Source organism: Oxyura jamaicensis, chromosome 7, assembly GCF_011077185.1.
Source record: "Oxyura jamaicensis isolate SHBP4307 breed ruddy duck chromosome 7, BPBGC_Ojam_1.0, whole genome shotgun sequence".
In the NCBI taxonomy this organism is placed as follows: domain Eukaryota; kingdom Metazoa; phylum Chordata; class Aves; order Anseriformes; family Anatidae; genus Oxyura; species Oxyura jamaicensis.
The window spans coordinates 23,876,640-23,903,013 of record NC_048899.1 but is presented as its reverse complement, the minus strand read 5'-3'; the positions used below and the strand labels follow the sequence as shown (position 1 = coordinate 23,903,013).

Sequence of the window (26,374 nt, the reverse complement as noted above, 5' to 3'; positions counted from 1 at the left end):
AAAAGAAAATGTTCTGGTTTTCTGAGTCAAAACAGTTTGTGTTTCAAAATATTAGTATAATCAGCCCAAAGGAAAAAAAAAATAAAAAAGTATCACAAAAAAAAAGTATTTCAAATTTATAGAAAATGTTTTCTCTGGAGAGAAGTGTGACCCATGGGCTGCTGAGATAGCAGCAGGAAGGGCACCTTGTGTCCAGCCCACACCTGTGAACTGTCCCCAGGACTCCCTTTTCCATCAGGCCTCCAAGTTATGTGGAGGGCATCCTGCAATCCTCAGATATGAAGGTTTTTGACACGTGGCTTGGAAGATCAGGAACTACTCTTGGAGAGCATGTTTCAGACAACCTACTGATTTGCTCTTATACATGTAGCTCCCCAGCATACTGCTGTGGGTTCAGACGGGTCCTTGGAGGTTGGGTTAGCATGCTTGAGGGCATCATGATATGACAGAGTACTTCCAGCCACAGCATCTTAGATTCCTCTGAAGTTGTGGTGACATGCATAAGATTCATTGCGTTGCAGTTCTGTGTACAGTAACCACCACTAAAAGCTTTATAATATTTAAGTAATTACTACTATTCTTAGCATAAGTCTCATTTAGTACATATGACATATTTGGCTCTGGTGAAATAATTATGATTTGGCAGTAGACAAAAAAAAAAAAAAAAAAAAAAAAAAAAAAAAGTTCACCAGGGCAGTAAATGTCCATTAATGTCCTTTCAGAATATCCATAAAAAACATAAATACTTTTTTATTCCAAATCCTCCTTGCTCTGTTGCTTCTGGGCATTACTGCCCCCAGGAACAAATACTAGCCAGTGTGTTTTGTGTGCTCTATTTAGGGTTTGATGAGAACCTGGACGTCCAGGGAGAGCTGATCCTTCAGGATTCCTTCCAAGTGTGGGATCCCAAGTCTTTAATTCGGAAAGGCCGTGAGAGGCATTTGTTTCTCTTTGAAATCTCTTTGGTGTTTAGCAAAGAGATCAAAGATTCTTCAGGACACACAAAATATGTTTACAAGAACAAGCTACTGGTAGGTGTGGCTGCAAAGAAATATTCTGGGCATTGCATTTCTTGTAGGTAGAAGTAGAGTTCGAGGGATGGCTTGTACTTCTCTGTCTTGGGCTGGGGATGCTCAAGCCACCTGGAGGGGGTGGCTCTGGGCCCTGTGGGAAGCCAAACTCACAGTGAGTGGAGAGGTTTAAGAGAGTGAATGTGATGGGTGGTTGGGAAGTGCAAGGAGGATCACTTAAACTATTCACTCTTTCTTGCCATACCCTGATGGTTTTCTGTTATCTGTGTGTAGCAAAGCAGAGATATTCCCATATCCATCCCTGCCTCCCCTAATTCTCCCTACAAATATAAAGTTTTCTGGACTCATGAGGCTTAATTTATATGAAATCTCTTACTGTCTTTCCTCCACACTAGACCTCAGAACTGGGAGTGACTGAACATGTGGAAGGAGATCCCTGTAAATTTGCTTTGTGGTCTGGACGAACACCATCCTCAGACAATAAAACAGTGCTGAAAGTAAGTCTTTTTTTTGCTTCCTTTGCCGTTAGAGCTGCTAGTTGAGGCCTCGAGAGCCCTAAATGGAAGGTCAGTTTCTTCCATCCTCATACTAACATGGCTTCCATATCTGTCGGTGGGGTCATGCCTGCGTCAGGAGCAATTCAGGTCCAAGGCCACAGTCCGAGTCAAGCCTTGCTGAAACTGCATCTCTTGCAATCTTGACTGAGCAGCTGCACACTAACACAGGACACATCTGGGGCTGTTTTCTGGGAGGTGTAATTCCCTTAGTCCTATGCCACTGGGTTTATTTACAGGCAACATTTTCTTCAGCCCTCCAGAGCTGACAGCCATTTCTGTCAAGTGATGTTCAAATAAAGATATTTTTTTTGGTAGTTATTTAGTCTGAGGAAATCCCGCTGTGCACTGATAACCTATTTCCCCTTAACAGAGAATGCTGTATTGCTAGCATTAACTATATTTATCCAGAGCTTAGCTGCTTTGCTGTTGCTTGCCAAGTAGGTCTGGTAAAATACCCTCAGTTGGGGTTACCAGGTATCCAGCAGCTAGAACAATATATCAGAGAGGAGAAGCAGTTAATCATGAATTTTTATCAGCCAGCCACAATTCTTCTACATAGAAGGTGATACGCTGGGAATGTGATAGAGTGTCTGTCTTTCTGCCTTGTGGAACTTCAGGCATCCAGTATTGAAACAAAACAGGAATGGATCAAAAATATCCGGGAAGTCATTCAAGAAAGGATTATCCATCTGAAAGGAGCTCTGAAAGAGCCAATTCAACTCCCCAAGACACCAGCAAAGCAGCGAAACAACAGTAGAAGGTAACCTCAGTCATTCCATACAACGTGAAATCATTAGAGGTTTGTTGCTGACAGCAGTGTAGTGTCTGCAGACTCTCTACTGGATTCACTTGCTTTTCTTACTATAGTTGAAAGCAGTTTTCATCATCTTTGCATTTTATGTTGTTTGGGCAAAAGTAGTTTTTCTATTATATTCATACAAATGTCTTTAATTTTAGCACTCCAAAGTACTGGGAAAAATGAACAGTAAAAATTCTTCAGTCCAAGGTTATGTTTCTTTCCCAAAGGAGAAATTACATATTTAATTGAGTATTAACAGATTTATTTTTTTTTTCCTGTTTGGCATTCTGAATTGTTTGACAATGGAAAGTCATAGCTGGTCATGAAAATATATTACTAGAATGAAGAATCTGTGTTTCATCACCAAATACAAATTCATTTAATCCTAATATTATAATAATATTATAATAATAATATAATTCATTTAATCCTAATATTATAATAATATTAAAATTTTTTGGTCAACCTCTTTCAGTCCTGGATTAAATAGAAATTATATGAAATCGATTATTCTTTTCTTGTCAGGCTGACATTCCCAAAAGCCACTTGTAGTTTGAGCATCTCCCCTTCCTCATCAAATATTATCATGTATCCAATCTCATAATGCAGGCTGTTTTATAGAGGTATCCAAAGAGTGAGTAAGCCAGATCATCTAGGAGCAAGGCAGAGATCTAGAGCTTTCTTCCTGGGGACATGCGCCAGTCTAAGAGCTTTCTGGTGCAGTGTTCTTGTTTATATTACATTTTATTGTATTTTGTATTATTAAAATGTTTATTTTGAAAGACCGATAAAAATTTAGGAGAACTGCAAAAGGGAGAAAATACCCTCTGCTGGCAGATTCATAGAGATAGCCTCAGAGAGCTCTACACTGTCATTGTTCATATTTGTTTGGATATCATCTTTATGGCTTAATATTAAATTCCTGAAAGTGTGGTTCCTGTGAGACAAGATAAATGCCCTTTCCTTCTGTGCCACATATAACCAGGGCTGAATGGTTTTGGTTAAGGCAGAAATCTAATTTAAGGAAAAATTCTGCCTGACACCCTCATTACAGAGCTATTTCTGAACACCAGAGTCTTCTGTGCTGTAAATACGCATGCAACAGCCATCCTGTTTCCAGCAACAAACGTGGTGATTATGTGCTAATCCCAACCCGATGGCTGAGGGTGACATCATTTTAAATTGCAAGCTACACAGCAACATAGGCTGTATCAGTGAGGTAATTTTAGTGTAAAGCCAGCCCTGGCATGCTGATTCGGCACTTCTCAAATTCACCTATAAAGTTGTGCACATTCCAAGATGGTGCATTAAGTAGGCCTGGTTGTTTCCCTCTTACGTCTTTTGCAGAGATGGAGTAGATGATGCAGACAGCCAAGGAGATGGCAGCAGTCAACCAGACACCATTTCCATTGCATCCAGGACATCACAGAATACAGTGGACAGTGATAAGGTAGGACTGAAATGTGAAAATACGCTGCAGCTAGTTGGCCCCAGAAAAAATGTAAGTGAAAAGCAGAATAGAAAAGACATAACATAGCAACCTGTCTTCTACTGAGTCAAAACTTGTATTCCCTTTTGCTAGGCTATTAAATCCAGCCTGTTTCTGGAAGCTCATCAGTACCACTGTTTTACATGGTAACATCTTTTGCTGCAGCTTCTTTGTGGTTAGTGCACAGAGTTTGAATTGGCTCTGAAGAAACAGCCCAGAGCAACCTTTTCTCTCCATAGTAAAACTTGCCCTTTGGGAGCCAGCTTCTGAATCAGCAAACAGTTGGTTGCGTTCCACATTTACCCTTTGAGCTAAAATCACTAGTTTGTTGGAGGGAATACAGGTGCTTACACACCAATTAATAGAGCAAAACTGGGATCCTGGCTGGTATCTTGAGAGCCTGGGAGACCTAACCTTTCCAGAGACTGTAATTCTGGACCCTACGCCTCGTGGACATATGGTGGAACATATGGATGGCCCCAGGACACGCTACGTTCTGTTGGATTGCTGCATGCTGTCGGCACGTATGTACTCGACGGTTTGTTTGTCAGACAATCTGAGTCCAGATTCTCAGCTCCACGAGGATGCCTGACTTGAATTTGTCACCCTGATACCTCCAACTGCTGTCTTCAGCAGTTGGTGGTAGGAGTAAATGAGCTGTTAGTGAGAATTTACTTCAGCTAAGCTGATGAGGTTTGTCATATCCAACAAGAGAATATCCATATTCTCTTCATGTGTTGTTTTGAAACAGTTTTGCTTGCAAAGGGATGAATTCTGCAGAATCATTCTGAATTTATCTCTGTGTCAGGGCTCTAATTATGTTGCTCTTTGCACAGAGTAGAAAGGTATCTTCATAAACTCAGAATTCATGTTTATGGTCATGAAGTTCACAACTGCAGTGTAGTGCAGAGGTATTTTGAAAGCTGGACTCAGAAATAGAAATTAATTGAGTTAATTGCAAATTACCTTTGGAAGACCACCTGTTATATTTATCTCAAAAGCATGTTCCCATGTTGTTTCTTTTATTTTTTTTAACTAATAGTGTGCCTTATAAAACTATTACTCCAAAGGCCACTGTAACGTATGCAAATACTTTGCCTGATGTGGAAAAATTACTTTATGTCTTTAATCCATGTGGAATCACCCTGCTTTTCCATGCTCTTCACATTTGTCATTCCCAACAAAGGCCCTAGCTCAGCAGAGTACTTGAGCTCATGCTTAGTTTTAGTCATTCACTTAAGCTTTGCTGGTTTGCCCCAAGCCCATTGACTCGGTTGCATGAATTAGGGCAGACAGGCAAGCACTGGGTAAGACACTCCACACTGTGGGCTGTAGATGCATGTGAGATCTATAGTGCCAGCAGCACCAGAGATGTTGGGCTGTGGCTTGAAAGACAGCGCATCATTGCAACAGCTGGTTTAAGGATACAAGGCTGGAAAGAGTTGTAGGAATTCCTGCCTACAGATCTTGTCTGAACTGAAAGGTAAATGCACATGGGATAAATTGAGCACCAAATCACACAGACAAAAGTTTGTCACCACTGGGGACAGGCTAAATCAGTTCTAGGGTTGGGTCACATTACTTTTTAGAGGTGGATACGTTCACTTGCTGATTTAAAGTTATTTGTGGTCATGCAACTGTATGTATACATTTACTGAATAGAAACAAATTCCAGTTTACTGTTAAAGCTTTAATATACATGTATGTGCTTTGTTGAGTCTGAGCAACTGGTGTAGCATTCATCCTGAGACAGAGAGGCAATTCCTGTTAAAGCACTTTCCTTTTTGTCACCGATGCTAGTGCCAGCAAACTGTGGAGAATTTAGCCCCCAAAGTGCTCCATTTCCATGTCTTTGCTGCAAGGAAAGTGAACTCCCCACATAGCTTTATGGTTCTCTCATTTTTTTCCACACAGTGTTACCCCAGTTAATGACAGCTGGCGCCAAGTTGTCTTACTGCCCATTGCAGGCCCACCTGTGTTCAGTCTCAGCACAGGTGCAGGCTTTTCCACTGCTTGCTGTGCAAAGCCCTGAGCACAGACTGGCATCTGCTAAGAGGGAACTTCGTGTTAGCAGATCCCAAAGCTGTGCAAGGAGCACAGAACTCCTAGTGGTGACATTTCACAGAACTGGCACAATTTGCTCTCATTCCAGATTATTTTACTCTCCAGCTTTGAAAAGGGATTTCTTCCTCCAGTGTGTATTTCAGTTCATCTTCTAGGGTGGTCTGACAATCTTGTTGGGAAGATTTACCTTCTTGCATAGACTGGTACTGAGATACCAGTGCACCATTTTGTGCTTGCCAGCTCAGGTTCCTTGACGGACCTGACAGCACATGGTAAATGCTGTAACATGCTGTAATTAACCTGCATGGTACTGATAACAGCACCAATAGGTAAAGTGTTCAGCAGATAGCCGTTTCCCTGGCTATTAAACTCCAGCAGTCACCAGAGTTATTCCCAGGAGTTCAAAGTCAGACTCTGAGTGACCTCCCTCTGTGCTCCAGTGATATCCCCACCCAGAAGAGCCAGAGAAAAGCTCCTACCTTTTTGAACTTTGGCTGTTCAGAGCAGGCTCATTTACAAGCACATGCAAGAGCTTTGCAGTGCTAGTAGTGTGCCAGGTTGGGAACAGATTAATCATGTGCTGGGAACATCTATGTGTTAACTCAGGGCCAGAAACAACTCTGAAGCAACATTTAAGAATCGACATTACCCAAATTGATATTGCATCTGTAGGCAAAAGAGTACAAAGCTTTAGCTGACATGCTTTGTCCCTTTCCTAAATTTAGCTTTTATGCCCAAGGATCACCTAAAGCATGAGCTGAATTTTCAGAGAAGAGATGGCCAAACAACATTTTAGACAGAAAAAAAAAAAAAAAAAAAAAAAAAAAAAAGTCTCAAGGACTCCCAAGTTCAATTAGCGCTTTGGTTTAATAACACTCCTTGTGCCTCAAGTCACATGTATTTCTTTCAAATTATTTGGAACCCATCTCCTCCTGAGTTGTGAGTAGTGCCTTCTGTCTTGTGTCTCATCAAGGCACAGCCCTAGAGCAAAGCTTTACCTTTGCATTTCAAACTCAAGAGAGGCAGAAGGTTTTTTGTCGTTAAGTGGGCATGAGGTAACATTACTGTAAATTCAGAAAGGATTTTGCTTTCTCTGAAGACAGCTGAACCTAGCTGCAGCATTTACCAGGGGGATCATTTGGTGTATAGAGTATACTTGACTGGGGGCCAGAAGTGCTGAGTCCTATTTCTACAGAGCAAAATCTGTCATGCATATGGTGGATGCCATCACAAATGACATCTCAGGGTTCACTGCACTTACCTTTTTTTTTTTTTTTTTTTTTTTTTTTTCTGTTTGGATTAAGAATTTAATCCAAAGGCAGGCAGGAATTCTTCTTCCAAACATTGTGTTTGTACAACACCCAACACAGGATACAGACCAAAATTCAGACCAGTTTTTTTATGTCAAAGGTACTTCACAGCAATATTTATGGTAGCAGGCTCCTCTTTGAAATTATTCTTAGTTATACGCTTAGCTCCAAAACTGTGACTGAGTCTTTAAATATTCAGGTTTTCCTGGCTGCAGGCAGGGGTCAGGTGATTATATGAGAGTCTTCAGATTAAAAAAAAAAAAAAAAAAAAGTAAAATAAAAAAGCCAAGTCTGATTAAAAAAAAAAAAAAAAAGAGAGAGAGAGAGAGAGGTTACTCTGTTATTTCAAATTAAATGCATGTTTAAGCACCTTCTTAAATCTGGATCTTAGTCCTTAATATCTTTAATTTTCTTGGATTTTTATCTTACAATAATATATAAAGCTATTATCTCTGGGTTCAGACGCTTCATTTTCACTAAATACTGTATAGCAGAATCACAGACTTCAAGTCAGATCTGTAGGTCTGCACCTTTTTAAAAGGAAAGAAAGAGAGAACATATAAAATATTTCTATTTTTTTCTATATGCAATCTGTAACCTAAAATATTTAATAGACTGAAAAAAGAATGATTGGGATTGTCATTTGGGAAAGTATTATGTAGAGGTAAAAGGTGGCTTCATGAGCTGGTCTCACAGAATCAATAGATAACGAACACTATTACACTAAGTGTTATTCCCATTGGGCATCCATGTCAGGTCCTAGGTAACCTACTATGCAAAATTTCTTCATCTTCTTCCAAAAGGCAGACTAGACGGCTTTTGTTCTGTACAGTAAGCCCTCTTCAACACTCTATCTGAAAACCATTTCTTCGTGAGAAATCCTTGCCCTATTCAGTTCACAGCAGACAGGATTTCAGTCTTTATATTTGGATTCAAAGCAGTGGGGAATTGCATTAAAGATGCCAGTGTGCAGGGCATTCTCATTCGTTAAGCCCATTGATCTATTGGCTTGTAAAACAGCTGTTTCTGGTGATACTGCTCCATCTTCTAATAGCCTCTTTTTGTTGGCTTTTGCAGAATGCTGAGGAGAACAGCTCTAGTTTCCTCCTGTTGTTTTTGGATATGGAAAAAAGCACTGAAATGTGAACTGAAAACTTATTGCTCTTTAAAAGTAAATATTCATGGTATACTTTTATCTCTTCCATTAGATACTGGACTTAGCTCATCTTAGATTCATCATCAGAAGTCATGTGACTGAGATCTCGACCTCTTCTGCCTTGGTGGTAGAGGTAATTAGCGTAAGAGGGGAGCTTTTAGAACTAAGGCTTGTTGGAAGAAGTCACCCAGGGGTGGATTCTCTTTTCTTTAAAGGCTTCAAGTCAAGGCAAAATAACTTTCTTTCTGCAATATTGTCACTCAAGGAAAAAATAGGATTTGATGCAGGAAGTATTACTTCAGATTCTTTGTTACAAAGGAAACTAGGGCACCAAGTATTTGGGCTCCCTTCTGTCCTTAAAATCCATCATTTCTAAGGGTCTCAGTGCTTGCCGGGAGTAGAGGTAACTGCTCAAGTGTAATTCTCAGTTCCTTGGAAGTTTCCGTTCCAAGTAATACAGGAATGAGGGGAGCCTTGATCCCCTACTCTCTTCCTTGATGATACTGATCATTTGGAGCACAGAGTTGTGCACCAATGTGCTGCATGCTTTCCTAAATAAGTATACTTCCTGGGACTGTTACCTAGTGTTAATGTGTTCTGAGTAAAAAGTAAATTAAAAAAAATAACGAACAGAAATGTCCAGACATTCAATAGTATAGGAAACCTCTTCTGTAATGTACCTCACAAGGAGAATATAGGGGAAATCACTGTGTTTATTAGATGCCACCTTAAACATATGCAGTAAAAAAGTGGTTGATAATTGCTTCCCAGCATAAATTAATCTGGAAATTAAGTATTGAAAGTGCCTAAAACCAAATTGAAAAACCAAAGATCCCACTCTATCCAGGGATCTTGTAAAGAAGAAGGATGGTAAGGTGAGCAGGAAGTTTATCAATACTTAAATTAACAGATTAAATTAGGCTATTTAATCTCAAATAAATAAAAACGCTACAAAATACTGAAACAACAGTAATCCTTTTATGAAAATCCCCTTGAAATAAGGACATCAACATAAGGGAAAAAAAAATAATAAAGAACTGATGCCTATATATAACATTATTTTTTCAAATAGAGAAAGTCCAGATGTGGAATAAAAATGAGAGATTCACATTTTCAGAGTTGGGAATTTAACAGGGAAATTAAAACAATACCATAACCAAATGCAGACATTAATTAATTCTGCTAACAAGAGCACTTTCAGTAGTACTGATCTGACAATTTAATTTTTGCTTAGTTCCTCAGCAAGGGAACCAATATAACAAGGAGATATAAAAACTACGTAGCAGATTTCTGATTTTCTTCAACAGGATTAAAGTTTTCTGCAACTTTCAGTTGTTGCATGTACTTTCCTGAAGCATTTTTTTTCCTTTGAATCCCCTGGTACTAAGGTTTTTAAAATCATCTCTAAGCTCTTACAAAACAGGTACACAGGTAGCCATCCAAGTCCTCAATCCCTCTGGCACTGTTGTGGCACAGTATGTGCATCCCATGATCCAAGTTCAGCTTTTTCCTTCTCTGCCAGCCAGTTCTGCACCAAGTCGGAGCAGGTTTGTGGGCAAGAGGCACCTTTCTGCAGCAGCACGGGAGGAATCCCAAGGGACAAGAACTGCTGACCCTCAGTAGTGCTTGTATCAAAGGTATCACTACAGGCTGGAGTCTTTACAGACCTAGAGCAGCAGGACTGAAGTGAATACAAATCACCTTTTAGTGGCCAGCCTCTCTGTCAGTCATTAACGGCAGCTGCAGGCTACAGCTGATGGGAAGGGAGTCGGAAGGCATGATGGAAATTCTGGCTACAACAGAGCTAAGGGAAAACGTGATCATGGGAACAGGGAGTAGGTTGCTCCTTAAGTACAGCACTTGGAGCATTTCTTTAGATATCTTCTTGTTTTCCGGAGCCCTGTGAAAGATGTTGCATACAGAGCTGTTTGACAGGTGGGACTGGGCATTGGCTTGAAGATATTTCTTCCTGTAACCTATATATCTTACTCACAGTAAATTAGGTTAGATTTAGCAACAGAGAGTCTCTAACAGGGAAAGGAAGTGATTGATTTGGTCTCATTTAGCTAAGTGTTGTGGTTATTCTGCACTGATCCTGTCCAGGCAAGTGACATTCCCAAATTCAGTAGAGCATTGTCTGGAGGGCTGCTCCCTTACAGTGGCTGATGAATTGTGGTACCACAAGTAAAACTAAATTTATGTAATAGAAAATGACCTCTGACTGTTGAGCGATTTTTTCCATAAAGATATGATGGAAAAAAAGGGTGATTTATAACCCCAGAGGGTAGATGTCTATTGCTTTGATACTGCCCAGCATTGCTGCCGTTATCACACTGAGTTCTTACTGCCCTCACCTGTAGAACAGGGAGAACATGATAGCTAGCAAAGGCAATCCTGAGATAAAATATTTTGGCACTTTAATTAGCCTTATTGAGTGCTCATTAGTTATAGGTTGTTAACTCTTTTCAAGATACTGTCATGTGATAGCAAAATATTTATCTTATCAAGGAAATAAATTGTTCAGCCAGGAGCTGACATTTCCCCAGTGGTCATTTCTTCAGATTTCTTTAGGCTTTGGGAGGCTACATCTGAATTCATGCTCTACAGGACCGGGCCTAAGCTCTGCTTTGGTATAACTTAATCTCTGGTTTAGAGACTTGAATGACAGATCTCACATTATCTTTTTGTCTGTATACTAATCACTGTGGCTTGCAGCTTTGTAGGAATTTACCTGCCTGTCATCTACAAGTGGAGTCAGTCAACAGCTCTTTATTTGGATGTGTAATGTATGTAGCACACAATCTACAGCTCCCTCAGCACTTGTATCACTACTGGCAATGCCTTCAGCACAAACCTCCCAGGGCAAATTTGGGGGCCCTGGCCTTCAGGGTTCCCTGAGAACTTTGAAAACATCTCAAAACAAGGGAAAAAGTAATTCATACCAACCTTGGTTTTCATCCAGGTTTAATCCTGGCATGAATTATGTGTTATCTGTTTTTTCCATCACCCATTTCTAAATGTATCAAGAGGTGATCAAGAGGTTTACCTCTGAGAAGTGACCTGTCCAAGTGTTGCTGAGGGTAGGGACATTGCTTTCTGTTGTTGCCAGAAAGTATTTTTGGAGCTGTGGGTGGAGAGAGCACTAAAGGCAGGCTGTCTGGTTTCAAAGAGTTTTCTTAGAAAAGATGTACATATTCTTTTGAAAAACAAAGCAAAACATGAACAGCTCCTTTTAAAACATGATGCTTGTTGCAAGCTTGTGGAAACTTCATCGTAATTGTTCAGGGAACCTTATCTAAAGTCCAAACCATGCAGTTGAGCCACATCTACTTCTTAGTGTACAGAGTGGCTGTACAACTTCCCCCACAGCCAAAAAAGAGATGATGACAGTAGATGAATTTGAACAAAGACCCCATTTTTTTTAATCCAATAGTTGAATTTTAGCAAAGAAATTTCCCAGAGATTTTAGTGTTTCACCAAGCTTTGCTTCATCACTGTGAAAATGTAGCAAAGCCAAAACAAAGAATAAGGCACAAGCTTTGCTAAGGGTTCCTTCTTCACTCAAAAGACATTTAATGTGAAATGAATAGCATCAGATTTTTAATTGTATTATATTTAAAAAGTTTTAATCCCAATGCAGTTGTTTCTAATGCACTCTGAAAGACCAAAAAAAAAAAAAAAACTGCCTATGGAGAGCTTGCTGACTCAGGAGCAGCCTGTAGTTTCATTGCATGGATTCAGATGAATGAGTATCAGGAAACTGAGAACATCTGTAGCGCATAGAATACAGGAATAGAAATGTTATTGCTCAGTGGCTGATATTCCCAGGGAATAATGTCATAAAAAGCATGCAAGAAATTTGCCATGCATTTTAAATATCTTAGCTGAGATTTCTGAAAATGTTGTTGAATTTTCATGGGACTTCTGCTCTAAAAATGCTGTGTCCCGAAGGGAAGGCTATCCCTGTGGTGGTGTATGAACAATAACCGCTCTACACTCACAGGTTTATTTCCTTCAGTGCAGAAGCAGTAGACATTATTTTTACACTTCTCTCTCTCTCTCTTTTTTTTATTTGCAACTATAGATAGTTGCAGATATAAATCCATATTCAGTTGGATGATTAGATGTTGAGAAGAAATCCAACTGAAAGTCCCTGAAAGCACAGTCCTATGCAAAGAGATTTTTCAAAGATTTTTTGACAGCTTTTTCTTCTACGTGTAACTGGCAGTTGTGCCCAGGACAAATAAAGTGCACTCTATTTCTTTTGTAAAGTACATTCTTTAGTAAATTTTCATCTAGTTGCTGTCCCTTTCATAAAAAAAGTTTGTTATTGATTTTTATAGATTTTTTTTTCCTTTTAGGAAGTAAGGATCAGCATTTAGTCTGCTTTCTGTCTTTTCATTAAACCATTTCAATCTAATGCATCTTCTGGTAGATAATAAGTTAATCACATTGCAAAATGAAACTCAAGTCACTGTGTATGTATACACTCAAGTGGATGGGACTCCTTCAGGCTGAATCTCTCCTGAGAACAATGCAGGTATGAATGTCAAGGGTCAACACATACATGCAAGGGTATTAAGTGTAATTTTCATGGCTGCCCACTTGATATCTCCGTTCCATTCCTTCAAGCAGCATGAAAATCAGATTCCACACTAACGTGCTGATGAACACGTTCCCCTTACAGGCATAAGGCACACAGCTAAAGGTCACTCTAAGTGGATATGCGGAGTGTTCCAAATTCACTGCAAATGTGGTATCTCACAATCACAAAGCATTTCTGAAGAACATATGATCCTGCTTAGCTAGGATGGCTGTAATTTTAAAGTGCACAGGAAGAAGGTGCAGAAAGCTGCCCTCGTAAAGGTGGTTGAAAGGCTTAGCTGTGGTGTGCACTATGGAGTTAAATGACAGGAAATAAATCATACTCCATATTAACGAATCTTTATTGCCAAACTGAACATAAAAAAATGATTTGATGCCTGCTGGGAAGAAAGAGGATGTTTAAGTCATGAGGATGTTTAAGTGAATCAGTTTGATTCAATCAAAACAAAATAAGAAGGAAGGAAATGCTGTAAAATCCCTATCTTTCTTTCAAAGATGACCAACCTGAGTTTAGTACATTTTTAAATAGAAGAATTCAAAAAAATAGTGATTTGCACAGAAGAATTAAAGGATATTATATTTTTCAGCTCTAAAGCCAGACCAGCTGTTGTCTGGCTTCTATAAATATGCTGTGATTTTCAAAGAAACAAGATGTCAAAATTTGTTGCCGTTTATGTTACATTAAAAGCTGAATTGGACTTCGAACCATAGAGCAGTTTGAAGATCTGAACTGATCTTTGACATAGTGAGGAGCAGTTAAATTTACGTCACGTTAATCATAAATAGCATTCTTTTCCAGCAAGATTCTGTCTGTAGTGGGGAGACAAAAATACATATGTGTTCTGAGATAAGTGGCTGAGTTGCTTTTTCTTCTAAATATATGATAATGAGAGTGTAAACTGAACTATAAATTATTAAAGGGAATTTCTTTATTATTGCTTATCAAAATTAACATTCAGTGACCTGTAAATTATTTACTAACTCATTTCCCTTCTCCTCACGCAAGGCTACTTTTCAGTTCTGTTCTTGCACAGCAAAGAATACTAGTATCGGGCACAAGGCGGGTGAGATGATCCCGTAGGCAGCCCTGAGACTCTCTTGCATTGCCACATCAAATGGGATTGCACCAGCATTTCCTGAGACTTACTGTCTATAAGGTCTGCACACCACTTTGTAAACAAGTCTTCTCAAGATGTGAAATTGGTCCTCCAGGTTCAGCATCATGCTATTTTTGCATGAATAGAAGGAACAAAAGGACTGATTAAAAACTGATAGATTATATAGTGCTCCCCCAAAACGGGGTCTTACATGGAATATAAAGGGTCCATTAGAGATCTGGGAGTTGTCTCTAGCCATTCTTGAGTCACATCCTAGATAAAGTGGTTTAGAAAGAAAGGAGCAAACAGAATTCAGAACTTATTTTGAAGGAGAGTTTTTTTATTTGTTTTTACTTCTTCACAAGTTCTACTTTCAATGTTGTCATTAAGCAAGAAGCTGTTCCTCATCTAAACCTGATCATTCTCCTCCTGTTCTTCCAAGAACTTGAGTTCATATTTATTTGTCCTCTGCTGTTGTTTTGAGTTGTTTTGGAGGTTTCATTCTGGTGATTACAGCATGTTTGTTTGATTTGGCTGTACAACATTAAATGTATCTCTCTTGAGGAACAGTATGCTTTCTTTTGTTGTTGGCATAGATTTTTTTTTCCTTTCAGAATTCATCATTTTTGTGTAGTTAACGCTTATTAGCTGTGAAGAGTTGGGTTTGTTCAAGGAACTTCATGTTGGAAAGGCATAGTTCCAGCTATAAAGAGATAACAGAATAACTGTTTAGAAAGGAAAAAAAGTCTGTGTGTGATCAGAAATTAGTGTTAAGAACAGATTTTTGAGCAACACTGTTGGACTTCCTTGATCAAGGACATTAGGGGACATTGGAGATCATCCAAGTTCAAAGTTAATATTAGAAAGAGCTTTGATATTGGAAGCAAAACTATGTGTGAAGGAGGAGGAAAAAGGGAAAGAGTTGCAAATTCTCTTTTTTTTCATAAGAGTTCAAGTCAGGGAAAACAGATCACAACCAGTATTTGCAAGAGCACTTTTAATTCAGGAGTGGAGGGTTGTACTGGTGTGCAGTAGCTCTTAGGAAGCTGTTCACAAAGATTGTTGGAAAGTCGTTTATTTCATCAAGTGTGTATTTATATTTGCTTACTGCAGCCACTATTTGGGTGTAGCCTGACTTATACCACCAGTATGTGATGCTAGTGTGGGCTGGTCTTGTCCAGATTCAGCTAACTCTTGGTGCACTGAATCTATCCGTTCCTGGGGATTCAGAGAAGACTGCTTGTGTCCAGAGCTGATCAGTTCCTGGAAAAATTCACAATTTACCATCTGGCATGTACTTTTCCTCTCTTCAGCTTGCTGTCTGCTGGTAACTGTTTCTCCATCCAAACTATACATAAAACCTATATAAAACTCATTTACACATTTTCATGCTCTACAATGCCTGAGTATGTGCAAAAAAGGAGCAGAAAGGCAATGAGTTAATTGATTTTAACTCTTTGAGCAGGGCCACATCTAGCTTGGTCTTTGTATGTTGCCTAGCCAAGTGCAGCAGTGATGATCGTGTCCAGGACCTTGAAGCATTGCCGGAACATAAGTACTGGCTGGGCTGGGAGGTGATACAAGGAAACACAGAACTGAGTAGGCAGTTTAGGGAGGTGACAGCTTACAGGAGAAATGGGGAAGTTAAATATGAGGGGAGTGGAGGAAGAGGTCACACCACCCAATGCATCACTGTTTTTTCTCTTTCCCCTTAGTGCCCAGTAAGGGTTTGTCTCCTCTCACCCCAAGATCAAGTAGGGAAGAAAAGTCTCTGAGTTATGGGGAGGTTTGTGCTGTTCATCTCTGCTAGTCCACAAACTCCCAGTCCTTTTAGTCATCTGAGGCAGTATTTATTCTGGGGCCAAGTCTCTCTGCTGCTGGATTCTTTAGGAGGCACTTCCCTGCCTTGGAGTCAGCATTTTCCCCACCTTATAAACCACATGCATGCCTTGCTACTGGCAACCTACAGACTAGAGAGACATCCAAAGCTTCCCCCAAGCCTTGGTTTCCAGAATCACAGTGCTGCTGCTGTCCAGACCAACTTTATTTTTCTGTTTGGATCTTGCATTAATTTAAAAGCCACCAACAACCAAAATCAAACTCGCCGTCCTCAAATGTGCATGTGGGCGAGAAACAGAGGGGTGTGAAATGTGTGGCGCAACTCCACAGCCTCTTTCCTCCCTGGGTTCATTTTCCCTGACACTACAGCATCACTTCCTGGCCGTACTTGCAAATAAACAATTACTGGACGAGCATGGCTGGACCACACATGTGTATTTTCCACTCTTGTGGAGAAAAGCTGTGTGTTGGCTGGTTGTTATTTATTTTCACAAGAGGCAGTTGGGTTTGTTGTCATGTCTTCAGGGCACAATCTCTTGAGGTGCTGAGCCTTCTCAGCTTGCAGAGAGGCTGCAGGAGGAATTGAGGATGGGAACCAGCTGTGCCCCACAGATCTCAGGCCTCGGTTGGCGTTATTACTTCTAAAAGTTTTCCAGTGTTGATATTTGCTGTGTGATCTTGAGGAGTCAATAGAGAAGGGCAGCAGGGGATCTACACAAGGGGAGGAACACTTCTATTAGCCCAAGCATGTGATGTTCCTTTAAAACAGGAGATGTTAAGCCATCAGTTAGAAGTGTAGCAGCTATAGGAAGATCAGAAAGTAAATTGAAACACCCACCGAGAAACCCAGCCTGTGGGTGCCATCCCCCAGCTTTGAGCTGGCTTAGGTGATGCTGACTGCAGCCCATGGGCCAGGGGCTGAGGGCCGTGCTTCATCAGTCATTTTCTGGGTGTTGTTGCAGTGGCTGAACAGACTACCACTGCATCCTCACTCCATCGGTGGTTAAAAAGTAGTAGTGTATGAACCAGGCCTTCACATTTGTTGTTGTTGTTATTGTTGTTTTTGTGGGTTGTCATTTAAAATCTGTGGGGTTTCCTATTCTTCCAGAGATGCTGGTCTCAGTGCTACTAGCAGTTATTTTGCAAAACCTCTCTTCCAACCCTGAAGTTGTGCTGTCCCTCCACAGCAACTGAACTTCCGATACCTTTTAACTTTATGAAATGCCTGCCCTTAAAATTTCAGGACTGATAAAAAAACCTTAAAGATCTACCCTTTCTCAAGCTTATCAGAATTCTGCTTTGTGACCCTGTCGCTATGTGATGCCCATGTGCTATTTATGAGCACTTGGCCACCCTTCGCCACAGAAATGTTAACACTGTTGAAGCTGAAATGCAATTAGCTATGTGGTGCTGCAGAGAGGTAGGAAGAAGACGAGAGCTGTTGCACTGGGCTAGGCAGCTGCTAAGGTTAGAGATGCAAGGCAGAAACTATAAGTCATTGGAAGAAATTGAAAAAAAAAAAAAATGTTAGTTTTTTTCACTGGGTCAAGGAAAGCACCTCACTGTACACCAGGTGAATATCTGAGCACTCTCCTGAGCATCACATCATTCCATGCCACATCCAGCCCTTCAGGAACCCATCAGCAAGATGGGGTTTTGGTTCAGTGTTAGCAGAATTGGCCTCCAGCCTTTGATCAAAACACTTTCCTTTTCAGGGGAAAGATAAATGATTAAAAATAGTCCAGTAAAAGCTGGGCCAAAGCAAATGTCTTCTAAACAAATATGCAACTCATTTTCCATCTGCTGGTTCCCAGTCCACGGTTGCTGTGAGACAGAGCAGCATTGCTGTGTGTCAGGAGAATCAGAGTATACATCCCAGGGCTCAGACCTGCAACAAGGCCCTTGCATAGTCCATCCATGAACCTGGCATTTTTGTTGGAATAATGTTTGACAGGGATAATACAGGAACTGCTAAAATTGATCCTAATGGTTGAGGGGTTTCCTTTGCATTTGTTAATTTTATATCCAATAAATTCCTCAAACAATTCTTCTGGGCATCCCATCCCTATGTAGAAGCTAAAGTTAAATGACTCGATAGGATAAAGCTGCTTGGTAAAGCAGCTCTGTAATATTTTAGTTGTCTCTTTTCATGTCAGTAACAAGCATAAGGGATGCTAATGTCCCAGTACAGAGGGATTTGTAATCACCATTAATGGATATAATTCCTCTCATGGAAAACAATACAAAGTACCATCATAAGAGCTAGAACACTTTTCTAGTTTTTCTCTTTAATCACAGCAGATTGTGTCTCTTTTGCGAAATTTCTTTGTGCTGTAGAGGAGGAGGTAAATCTAGCAAAGAAAAGTGATTTTTAAAACCTTAAGATAAGCTCTTGATGGGGCACAATAAAGGAGCAATTCTGAATGTCCCAAGGCACCATCTATATGGATGAGGAAAATGAAACCAAATCATGGCAGCCATTAGCAGTGAAGTGAGTAGTAAGTGAGTCCTGAATGATGGCAGAATTAGGAAGAGTTTTTATCACATTATCATCACTAAAAGGAGAGGTCTCACTGTTCCTTCTATTTTGATGGTAAATCTTGATTTAACAAATATGCAGACAAGCTGCAGAAGAGCATATGATTTCAATTGCATGTCATGTCTGTCTCATATTCTGTATTCAGAGATCTGAAAGCCTATTGGAAAGCAGCCAGAGTCATTTTACGGTTGAGAAAACCAGGTCACAGAGAAGTGATGTGATTTGCCAGAGTTCACCCTGCTGCCCCAGTGATCGCATCAGGAGAAGTTCTGGTTTAGTTCCACTTCATGCTGAGACCATTGGCCATCCTTTTTTACAGATCAATGGATAGTACTGGCTCAGAGATTTTCCTGACATCTTTGCGGTGGTACAACTCAAAATGTTATTTGTGTGTATCTTGTCATCCCTGCCTTCAGTTTTGTCTTAAATAGTGGTACAAATTAACCTCTTTTCATTATTCAAAGCTGCAATGGGCCAAATCTTCACAGATGGGGTCTGCATTTCTATTTTGAGAGAGGAATTCAGCCCACTTCAGGAAGGATGCCTGAATTCAGGTTGACTGTTCCATAGGAGAACAGATTTAAATTATCTGCTCAAGGAATGTTTTGGTCCACATTTTCAGGATCTATTAAAAAGCTAAAGAAGAGCCACAAAATAATTTCTGGATCCAAACATATGTTTTCCCAAGATCATAGTAATTCCAGGCTGGGATTTCAGTTAAACAATTTTGTTAAGCATCTTGTTTTAGTGGCAAATAAGGTGAATTTAGTTTAAAGCCTAATTTTATTAAGGAGGAATTTAACTTTCTGTAACTTGGCCTGAGCAGCTACGGAAAAAGTACCGTGAAGCAGCTATGAGCAAGGTTAACTGCCAAGAGAAGAGAGTGTTTCTACTGAATCTGGTGGGAGCTTGGCATCCCAAGCCAGTGGCGCAACAAATAGATTTTCTATTTTGCTTTGTAGGAAGAAGGGCAATGAACAGTGAATCAGACTGTGTTTAACATCATCTATAGACAATGAGCTGTGAGGTTTTTTTTTTTAAAGTCCATGTCAAAGTTTTTCATCAAAACAGAGTATCTTATGAAATTCCTTACCTTATTTCTATTTCTTGAGACACAGCTCAAGTCAAGCTCTTACCTGCATTCATCTGCATGATGAGCAAGTCCCCTCTGCTGTCAGGTTTGTAAAGGACTTCCATCCATTGCTCATCAGGAGGGCTGAGAGAGGATCATTTGCCATGTCCTCCTACTTTTTTATTGGTAGTTTATGTTCATAAGAAAGCATTAAGCAAGGCTTGGTTTGACACTCTATAGTTTTAACCCGAAGTCTGCAGGTGTAGTGAGGACCTTGTTTTGTTCCTGGAAGCATTTCTGAGTTGGGAAAAAATTCTCTCCAGGGCTCTGTGCCAGGTTACAAATGAAATGTGCTGTAAGAATGGGAACATGCAAAGGAAGGACAAGACTTTAAAAAGTGGATTTAATGTTATTTCTCCTTTCTTTTCAAAACGTGGAAGCAGCTTGTAGTGCTCAGAAGCTGTTAGAATCTGTTTTTCACATCGTTAAAATTTACAGCAGTGAAGATTAATACATTGGTTTGTTTTTAATGAAGAAAAACTTGGAACTGGATTTGACCATTTACTGCAAACTCCTCTATTTCAGTGCTTTCTTATTTATAGGGGCATGTTCGGAATGTTATGCAAAGCATTATCTGACTATTAACTCCTACAATAAGATGGATTTGGGGATTAAATAAATTGTGTGCATTCCTTTAAACTGCTTGAGCCAAGAGGGTTAGGAGTGTTAGCTTATCCAGCTGCAGACATTCCCCCTGCATAGCCCAGTTGCACGCTACAGGAGCTGTACTGGGTGAGCAGGAGCGAAGAAGCCGCTGGAAGCAGCAACTGCATGTGCAGCTTGAATCACACATCTTCTACTGACCATGTAGGGTAGGTGGCCAAACTGTTAAGCCTTGTACATAATTCAAGAGCAGCAGGCAGAGTGAGGGAACGGTAGCCTCAATTGAGCTCAATGTAAGCTCACTGTTGGGCATGTATTTATTGTCCATTGAGGTCAGTGGGATTTAAACCTGATGTGCTTTTTTTTTCCTAAGCTGGGGGCTATATGCAAAATTATTGTATTGTATTTTATTTTTTGGCACTGGCAGGTTAAAGCCAGCAATATGATCTGCTGCAGTGTCCTAAAGGAAGTGATTATTCCAGGAGCTGTTTGAGGGGTGACACATTTCTGTTGTGTGACTCATCAAGGTTTTTTTTGTTTTTTTTTTTTTTTTGTTTGTTTGTTTTTTTTGGTGCAGAAAGATGGATGTTTTAGTCAATTGCAACATAGAAAATACACAACTCAGTCATGTGAAAGTGTTGCGTGAAAGTATACATAGGTATCTAGGACTCTAACTGCCCCAGCCCATGGCAGGTGGGGTTGGAACTGGATGATCTTTAAGGATCATAACCATACTATGATTCTATGATACGAGCTGTATGGATTCCAGCAGCCCACTGCATCTGTCTTCCCACCTCCACTTTTGAAAAACAGTTACGTGTCCAGAACAAAGCCTGTACACAGGGACTGACATTTCTGGGACCTGATTTTGGCTCCCCTCTCAAGCAGATTATTGCTATGAACCTTTACCCTGGAAAGCAGAGAGTTTTATGAGCCTGATACTGGCTTTAGGCCAAGACTAATCTTTTATTCAAGCAAGGAGGAGTCATGTATTTAGATCCAAAGATTAAACATTTCCTTCCTGCTGTCACCCCTGTTTCCACTGAAGAGTGTTAATTGCATGAAGAGTCTCCCATTTACAGTCAGAGTTGTGCCTTGGAACAAGTTGTCTTCTGTGGACTCCTCTCCAGCTCCTGTTAAAATGTGTTCTTGGGTGATTAGGTCTTAGGCAAACAAACCCTTGACTGAGTGATCATTTCCTTGCCTGATGTCTCATGCACTTGTTATTCTCCTGTCTGCTGCATATCGTGCACTGGTTCAGTTGGAAACAGTTGGAATCTTCAGTTGGAAAATAAATGAAATTTCTTATCCTTAATTTCCTGATGCATATAGAATGTAAGGTTCAACTTCTTTGTTGCCAGGAGCTGTGTTCATTGAGGCTGATTAGTCAACAAAGAGCTTTAAATCCACCTCCTAGCTGTAATTTCATCCAGTGATTTGGCTGGGTAAAATGACTGGTGCAGTTACTCGGGTTGGTGTGATCTGGTGGTACCTTTAGGCAGGAATGTTTTTTGTCATAAAGTGTAATCAGGCAAAAATATATGGTTTGTCTTTATTTTATTGACTCCAAATCAATGTCAACTTAAATTCTATTGTTGAATAAGAGTATTAAAAAGTTAACGGGAAAGGAAAAGGAAGAGGGAGAGGGAGGGCAATAAACAGTGAGTAGCTCACTTCCACAGAAATAATAATCAGAGATGTGAATTTTGATAAGAGAGAACTAGCAGAAGGAGGAGAAGGTATCAGGTGAACTTGTCCCTTATGTAACTGAGTAAGTTGGTCATGTTCCAGCAAAATGAGCAAATAGGAACAGGTGATGCCGTGTTTTTTTTTTTCCTGCTCCATCCTGTAAACAGCAATGTGACTGTTTTGTTTGAGATTATCTGTAAAATGGAGCACGCAGGGTACTTGTGACAGCTCATTGGCTCATGTTTGTGAAGAATATGGGCAATGCAAAGCCCTGTGTGGATGCAATGCTCCAGTGGATGGAGCTCCTCAGAGCCCCGCCAGGCCCTGGCAGCCTGACTGTGCTCCGGTGGCTGGCTTGCCTGAGAGGAGCCTGGTGTCACGGACCCATGGCAAAGGGCCCACCAAGGCTCGACTGTCCAGGCATCCCAGAAATTAGGATGGTGTCACATAAAGATGCACTTTGTGCTGTTGTACTAGTGCCTTTCACGGGAGAGTAGGAGATATGGTTGGAACACTGTGTGTTGGAGTAGGCGCATTGCTAGTAAATTACCAACCACAAGAATGTATTTGACAGCAGAGCTTCTGATTTTATGACACATTCATAACACCTTGGAGCACTTAGTACCTTGTTAACCCAATTAGCATATGCTAAAACTGCCAAAGCAATCTGAACAGCTATTAATCACATGCGAAACTGTCCAAGATCATTCTTTATTATTACTGCAGAGGCAGCTGAGAGTAGCTTGGGAAAGAAGCATCTTTAAATTTCTAAATGCATATGCAATTGGTCACCATAAAGCCAAAGAATTATGAATCAGAAGCTGATACAATAAAACATGCTGTCATCATTTGTGTTGCCTCGTAAGCACGGGGAGAGCTATATTACTGTACATGTGGAAGTTGCTTATCCTACAGGTATAAAAAGAGCTCTGAGTGATTTGTGCTGAGCAATTGCTGATAGTACTGATCCATCCCATAGGCTGTGGAGGTTGTTTCTAGCATGTCTCAGAAAAATGATGCATTAGCAAAACATGACTGCAGCATGCAAGCAAACAGACCCACGCCTATGCTTACACTTGGAACTTGTATTGAGCAACTTCAGATTACGCCCACTGTGAGTCATTTCCAGCCTCTAGGATTCAAGGCTAAAATTAGAGTGCAATTCAACAGTCAGGTACAGGTAGTCCTTGGCCTCTCTTCCCAGACACCTTTTATAGGTGTTAGTGTAATGGAACCATTTGGTCCTAGCCAGAGGAATGGCACAAGGGATCTGTGTCACAAACAGGCTGCATTAACACATCCATTAGGGAGTTGCTTTCCAATTTCTGTTTGAGTTTCCATAGGATTCTCTTATCCTAGAACTGTCTGATTTAGAGTAATTACAAATGATATTGTTCCTAGTGATTTAGCCATGAGAATCTGTGTTTCCTGCACAATATACAAATAATACAAAAGATTATTAGAAACCTTCAGAGATCTTACTTGTCCTAAAAATGATAACTGTAAGAGGGTCCATATGTGTCCAATTGTCCCACTTCACCCGTGACTTGATAAAGAGATTGCAGTTCTCAAAATCTGCTACCTCTCATTTTTAGTTAATACAACTGAACTTCATACCTACTATATTGACTCCAGGAGTAACAAAGAAACTACAAAGAGGGTGAGTTTTCAGTGGATTAAATCAGGTTCGTGTAAGTAATGCCAGCTAGCATCTGTTTATAGAAAATAAAATTAAACTAGTTTGGTATCTTTTGATGAGGTTTTAATTCAGCTAATAGAGGAAACAGTGTCTCAGTGATAGGCTTTTGTGGGCATTTGATTTGGGCCACATGATATTTTTACAAACAAAGCAGAACAATAGAAAATAAACACAGCATGTATTAAATAGATTGAAACATGGCTAATTGAGAGATGTAGATATAAATAGAATTATTATAGGACAGGCAAGTTTGTAGAATATCCTGAAGAGATTTGTCCTTACTCTTGTGATAGAAGAAAGTTTTCAACTTACTTTTCAAAGAAAATAAGGTTTTCTTTAGTATTTTCCACATCTGTTCATGGAAATTTTCAAGTAAATTGACAAAAAGCTTCTGATCTCAAAGATGATTTCTGTGGGGTTCCTGGAGATCAGCATAAGGGTTGGGAGAGAAACAAAGAAATTGCTCTAATTAGGATAAATGCTGTAGCGTGAGCATGTGCATTGCTAGAGAATTGACAGGGCTAAGAGACCTCATAAATGCTTGAGCCAAAAAAAAAAAAACTTCCACCACAGCTGGAGACTGACCACACAACACAGATCTGTGGGGAGTAGGGCTGTGCTGGTCCTGCTCCACAGGGACTGCTAGTTATCCATGGGAAACAAAAAGATTAAAAGCACGCTGCTAATGCCTGCAGCTGGGTGATCCGACTGGAGCAAAGAGAACAGCCTACTGATCCAAATAGCTTGGTAAGATTGGCAGAGGTATAAACAGGATGAGCCCTAATACATGCAGATCTGATTGTCATGGAGGGAAGACTGCCAGCCCCAGGTATAGGCACAGAGGTTTGAAATGGGGTTGAGGAGACTGGTGATTTCAGCAGATTTGTGGTGGTTTTGCATTGCTAGAAATGTGTTTGTGAAACAAACGGAGCGTTTCTTGCTACAAATACATGAGTTCAAATGCAAGTTTGTACTCAGTCTCATGAAAAGATGACTGGCACTATCCCTGTTTGCAAGACACAGAAGCATTATAGGAGAATGAGATGACCCAAGTCAAACACTGGAGAAGAGGCAGAGTTAGAGTTAAAACAAAGATCATCTGTGTCCCAGGCAGTGGCCTTCAGATAGGTTATTTTAGCTTCCCTATCTGCATGTTCCCATCTTTAAGTGGTAAACCAATCCCTCTGAATATAAAAAAGCACCCTCCTTATATGCAAGTTCATAATAGTTTGCAGCACTCAGCACTCTTTGTGCATACTTACGCACCTTTGCTAACTTTAAGATTTTAATTATTTTGAAAACACATCTGTAACGGCATATACAAGAGCAACAGGGTAACAATAACAATAAAGTTGTGCTGTGTTCCTGGGATAAATCCTTTGGTTTGGGGTTTACAATTTATGTGTTCTGGAACTGGATTATTGCCTCATAAAACAATGCAGCAGCCTTTTCTCATTTAGTTAGCCATCCATTTTTATTAGGGTGCTCTATAGAAATGCCTGCAATAATATTATAAAGGTGCAGAAGGTTCATTATTTCACAACAAGAGGCTAGCCAAGACCATTATTATTTTTACAACAGCTAGGCTTGCTATTCAAATATAGTTTTGATTATAACCTTTTTTTCCCTCCTCCCTCTTTCTCTTTTCTCTCCCAAAAGCAGAGATGTGCAATTGTTCCTATTCAGATTGCTTTTCCACTGCCCCACAAACATGTCATTTCCAGTGAAATGGATGGATTATAATGGGAACAGATCAGTGATAATGCATTACTGGAATACAGCCATCCCCAAGAGAGCTTATAATAATATCCAGTCCTCCTAAGCTTTAAAATCGGCAGTTTGGAGACCCTATGGCTCTAATATGGAGCCTAGCACTGAGTTTTCCCTGCACGTACAATTCTTTGATGCTCAATTATTGTTTGGGTTCTCCCCTCCCCGACAAGTTTCCATGGCAACTACCTTGCATAAAACCCAGCTCTCCGGCAATGCAGCTGCTGCTGCAGAGAGGGGTTCCAGCCTCATAAAAGTTGAAATTGTTGTTCAAAGAAATTACGGAAGATTAATGACTCCACTCTGTGCACCGCAGAGCAAATTTCTGAAAATGTTGGTAATTAAATAGAAATATGTGCAGGCATCGTGTTCTCCGAGTCAGAAGTGCTGTCACCTGCTGGGAGTGGCAGAGTTACTGTAAATCTGGATAAAAACATCTGTGGGTATTGTTCCTGCATATAGCTTCTTTATGCTAAACAACTAGGGTGTTTAATTAGCTGGGTTGGTTTTCACTCGCCTGTTCCGTGGCTGGGAATACTGAATATATCGACAGAGACCTGAGCGGGGTGGATTGGATGGTCCTGGGCTGGTGCTGGGCACCGTGTTCATGTGGTGTAACAGCCCCGTCGGTGCTCCCGTCCCTGCACCAGCCAGTCATGATTTCCCAGGCCCGTTACCAGTTGTAAGGAAGATGAATACAGAGCTGCAAATTGGTTGCGCTGAATCATAAAACAAGGCTTGTTTCATAAGCCCATTAAGCACGGGCCCCTAATGCTAAGCATATGCTGTGCTTCGCTTCATAGGAACGGAGTTAGCACTGGCTTGAGGTTAAGCGTATGTTTTTAAGTCCTGCAATGGTTTAAAGGTCTTAGAGTTGTGAACCTCACTGGGACAATGAATAAAATATGTTGATTATATTTTCAAAAGCGTTAGGTATTTTCATATTCGGTAATAACATCTTTAGTATTACGTGCCACATTGTAACCAGCTGTCCT

The 26,374-nt window shown here is 40.3% G+C and overlaps 1 protein-coding gene across 15 annotated transcripts in view; it reads left to right on the top strand.

The window, feature by feature from the left end:
• Positions 1 to 26,374, top strand: part of KALRN (kalirin RhoGEF kinase) — a 497,542-nt gene that overhangs the window by 360,600 nt on the left and 110,568 nt on the right. For all 15 annotated transcript variants that reach the window (XM_035331506.1, XM_035331495.1, XM_035331496.1 and 12 more), the window contains 4 exons: positions 841 to 1,031; positions 1,427 to 1,528; positions 2,206 to 2,348; positions 3,735 to 3,837. In XM_035331506.1, coding sequence (XP_035187397.1) covers positions 841 to 1,031; positions 1,427 to 1,528; positions 2,206 to 2,348; positions 3,735 to 3,837 — 539 coding nt within the window. The remainder of the gene's footprint in view (positions 1 to 840; positions 1,032 to 1,426; positions 1,529 to 2,205; positions 2,349 to 3,734; positions 3,838 to 26,374) is intronic.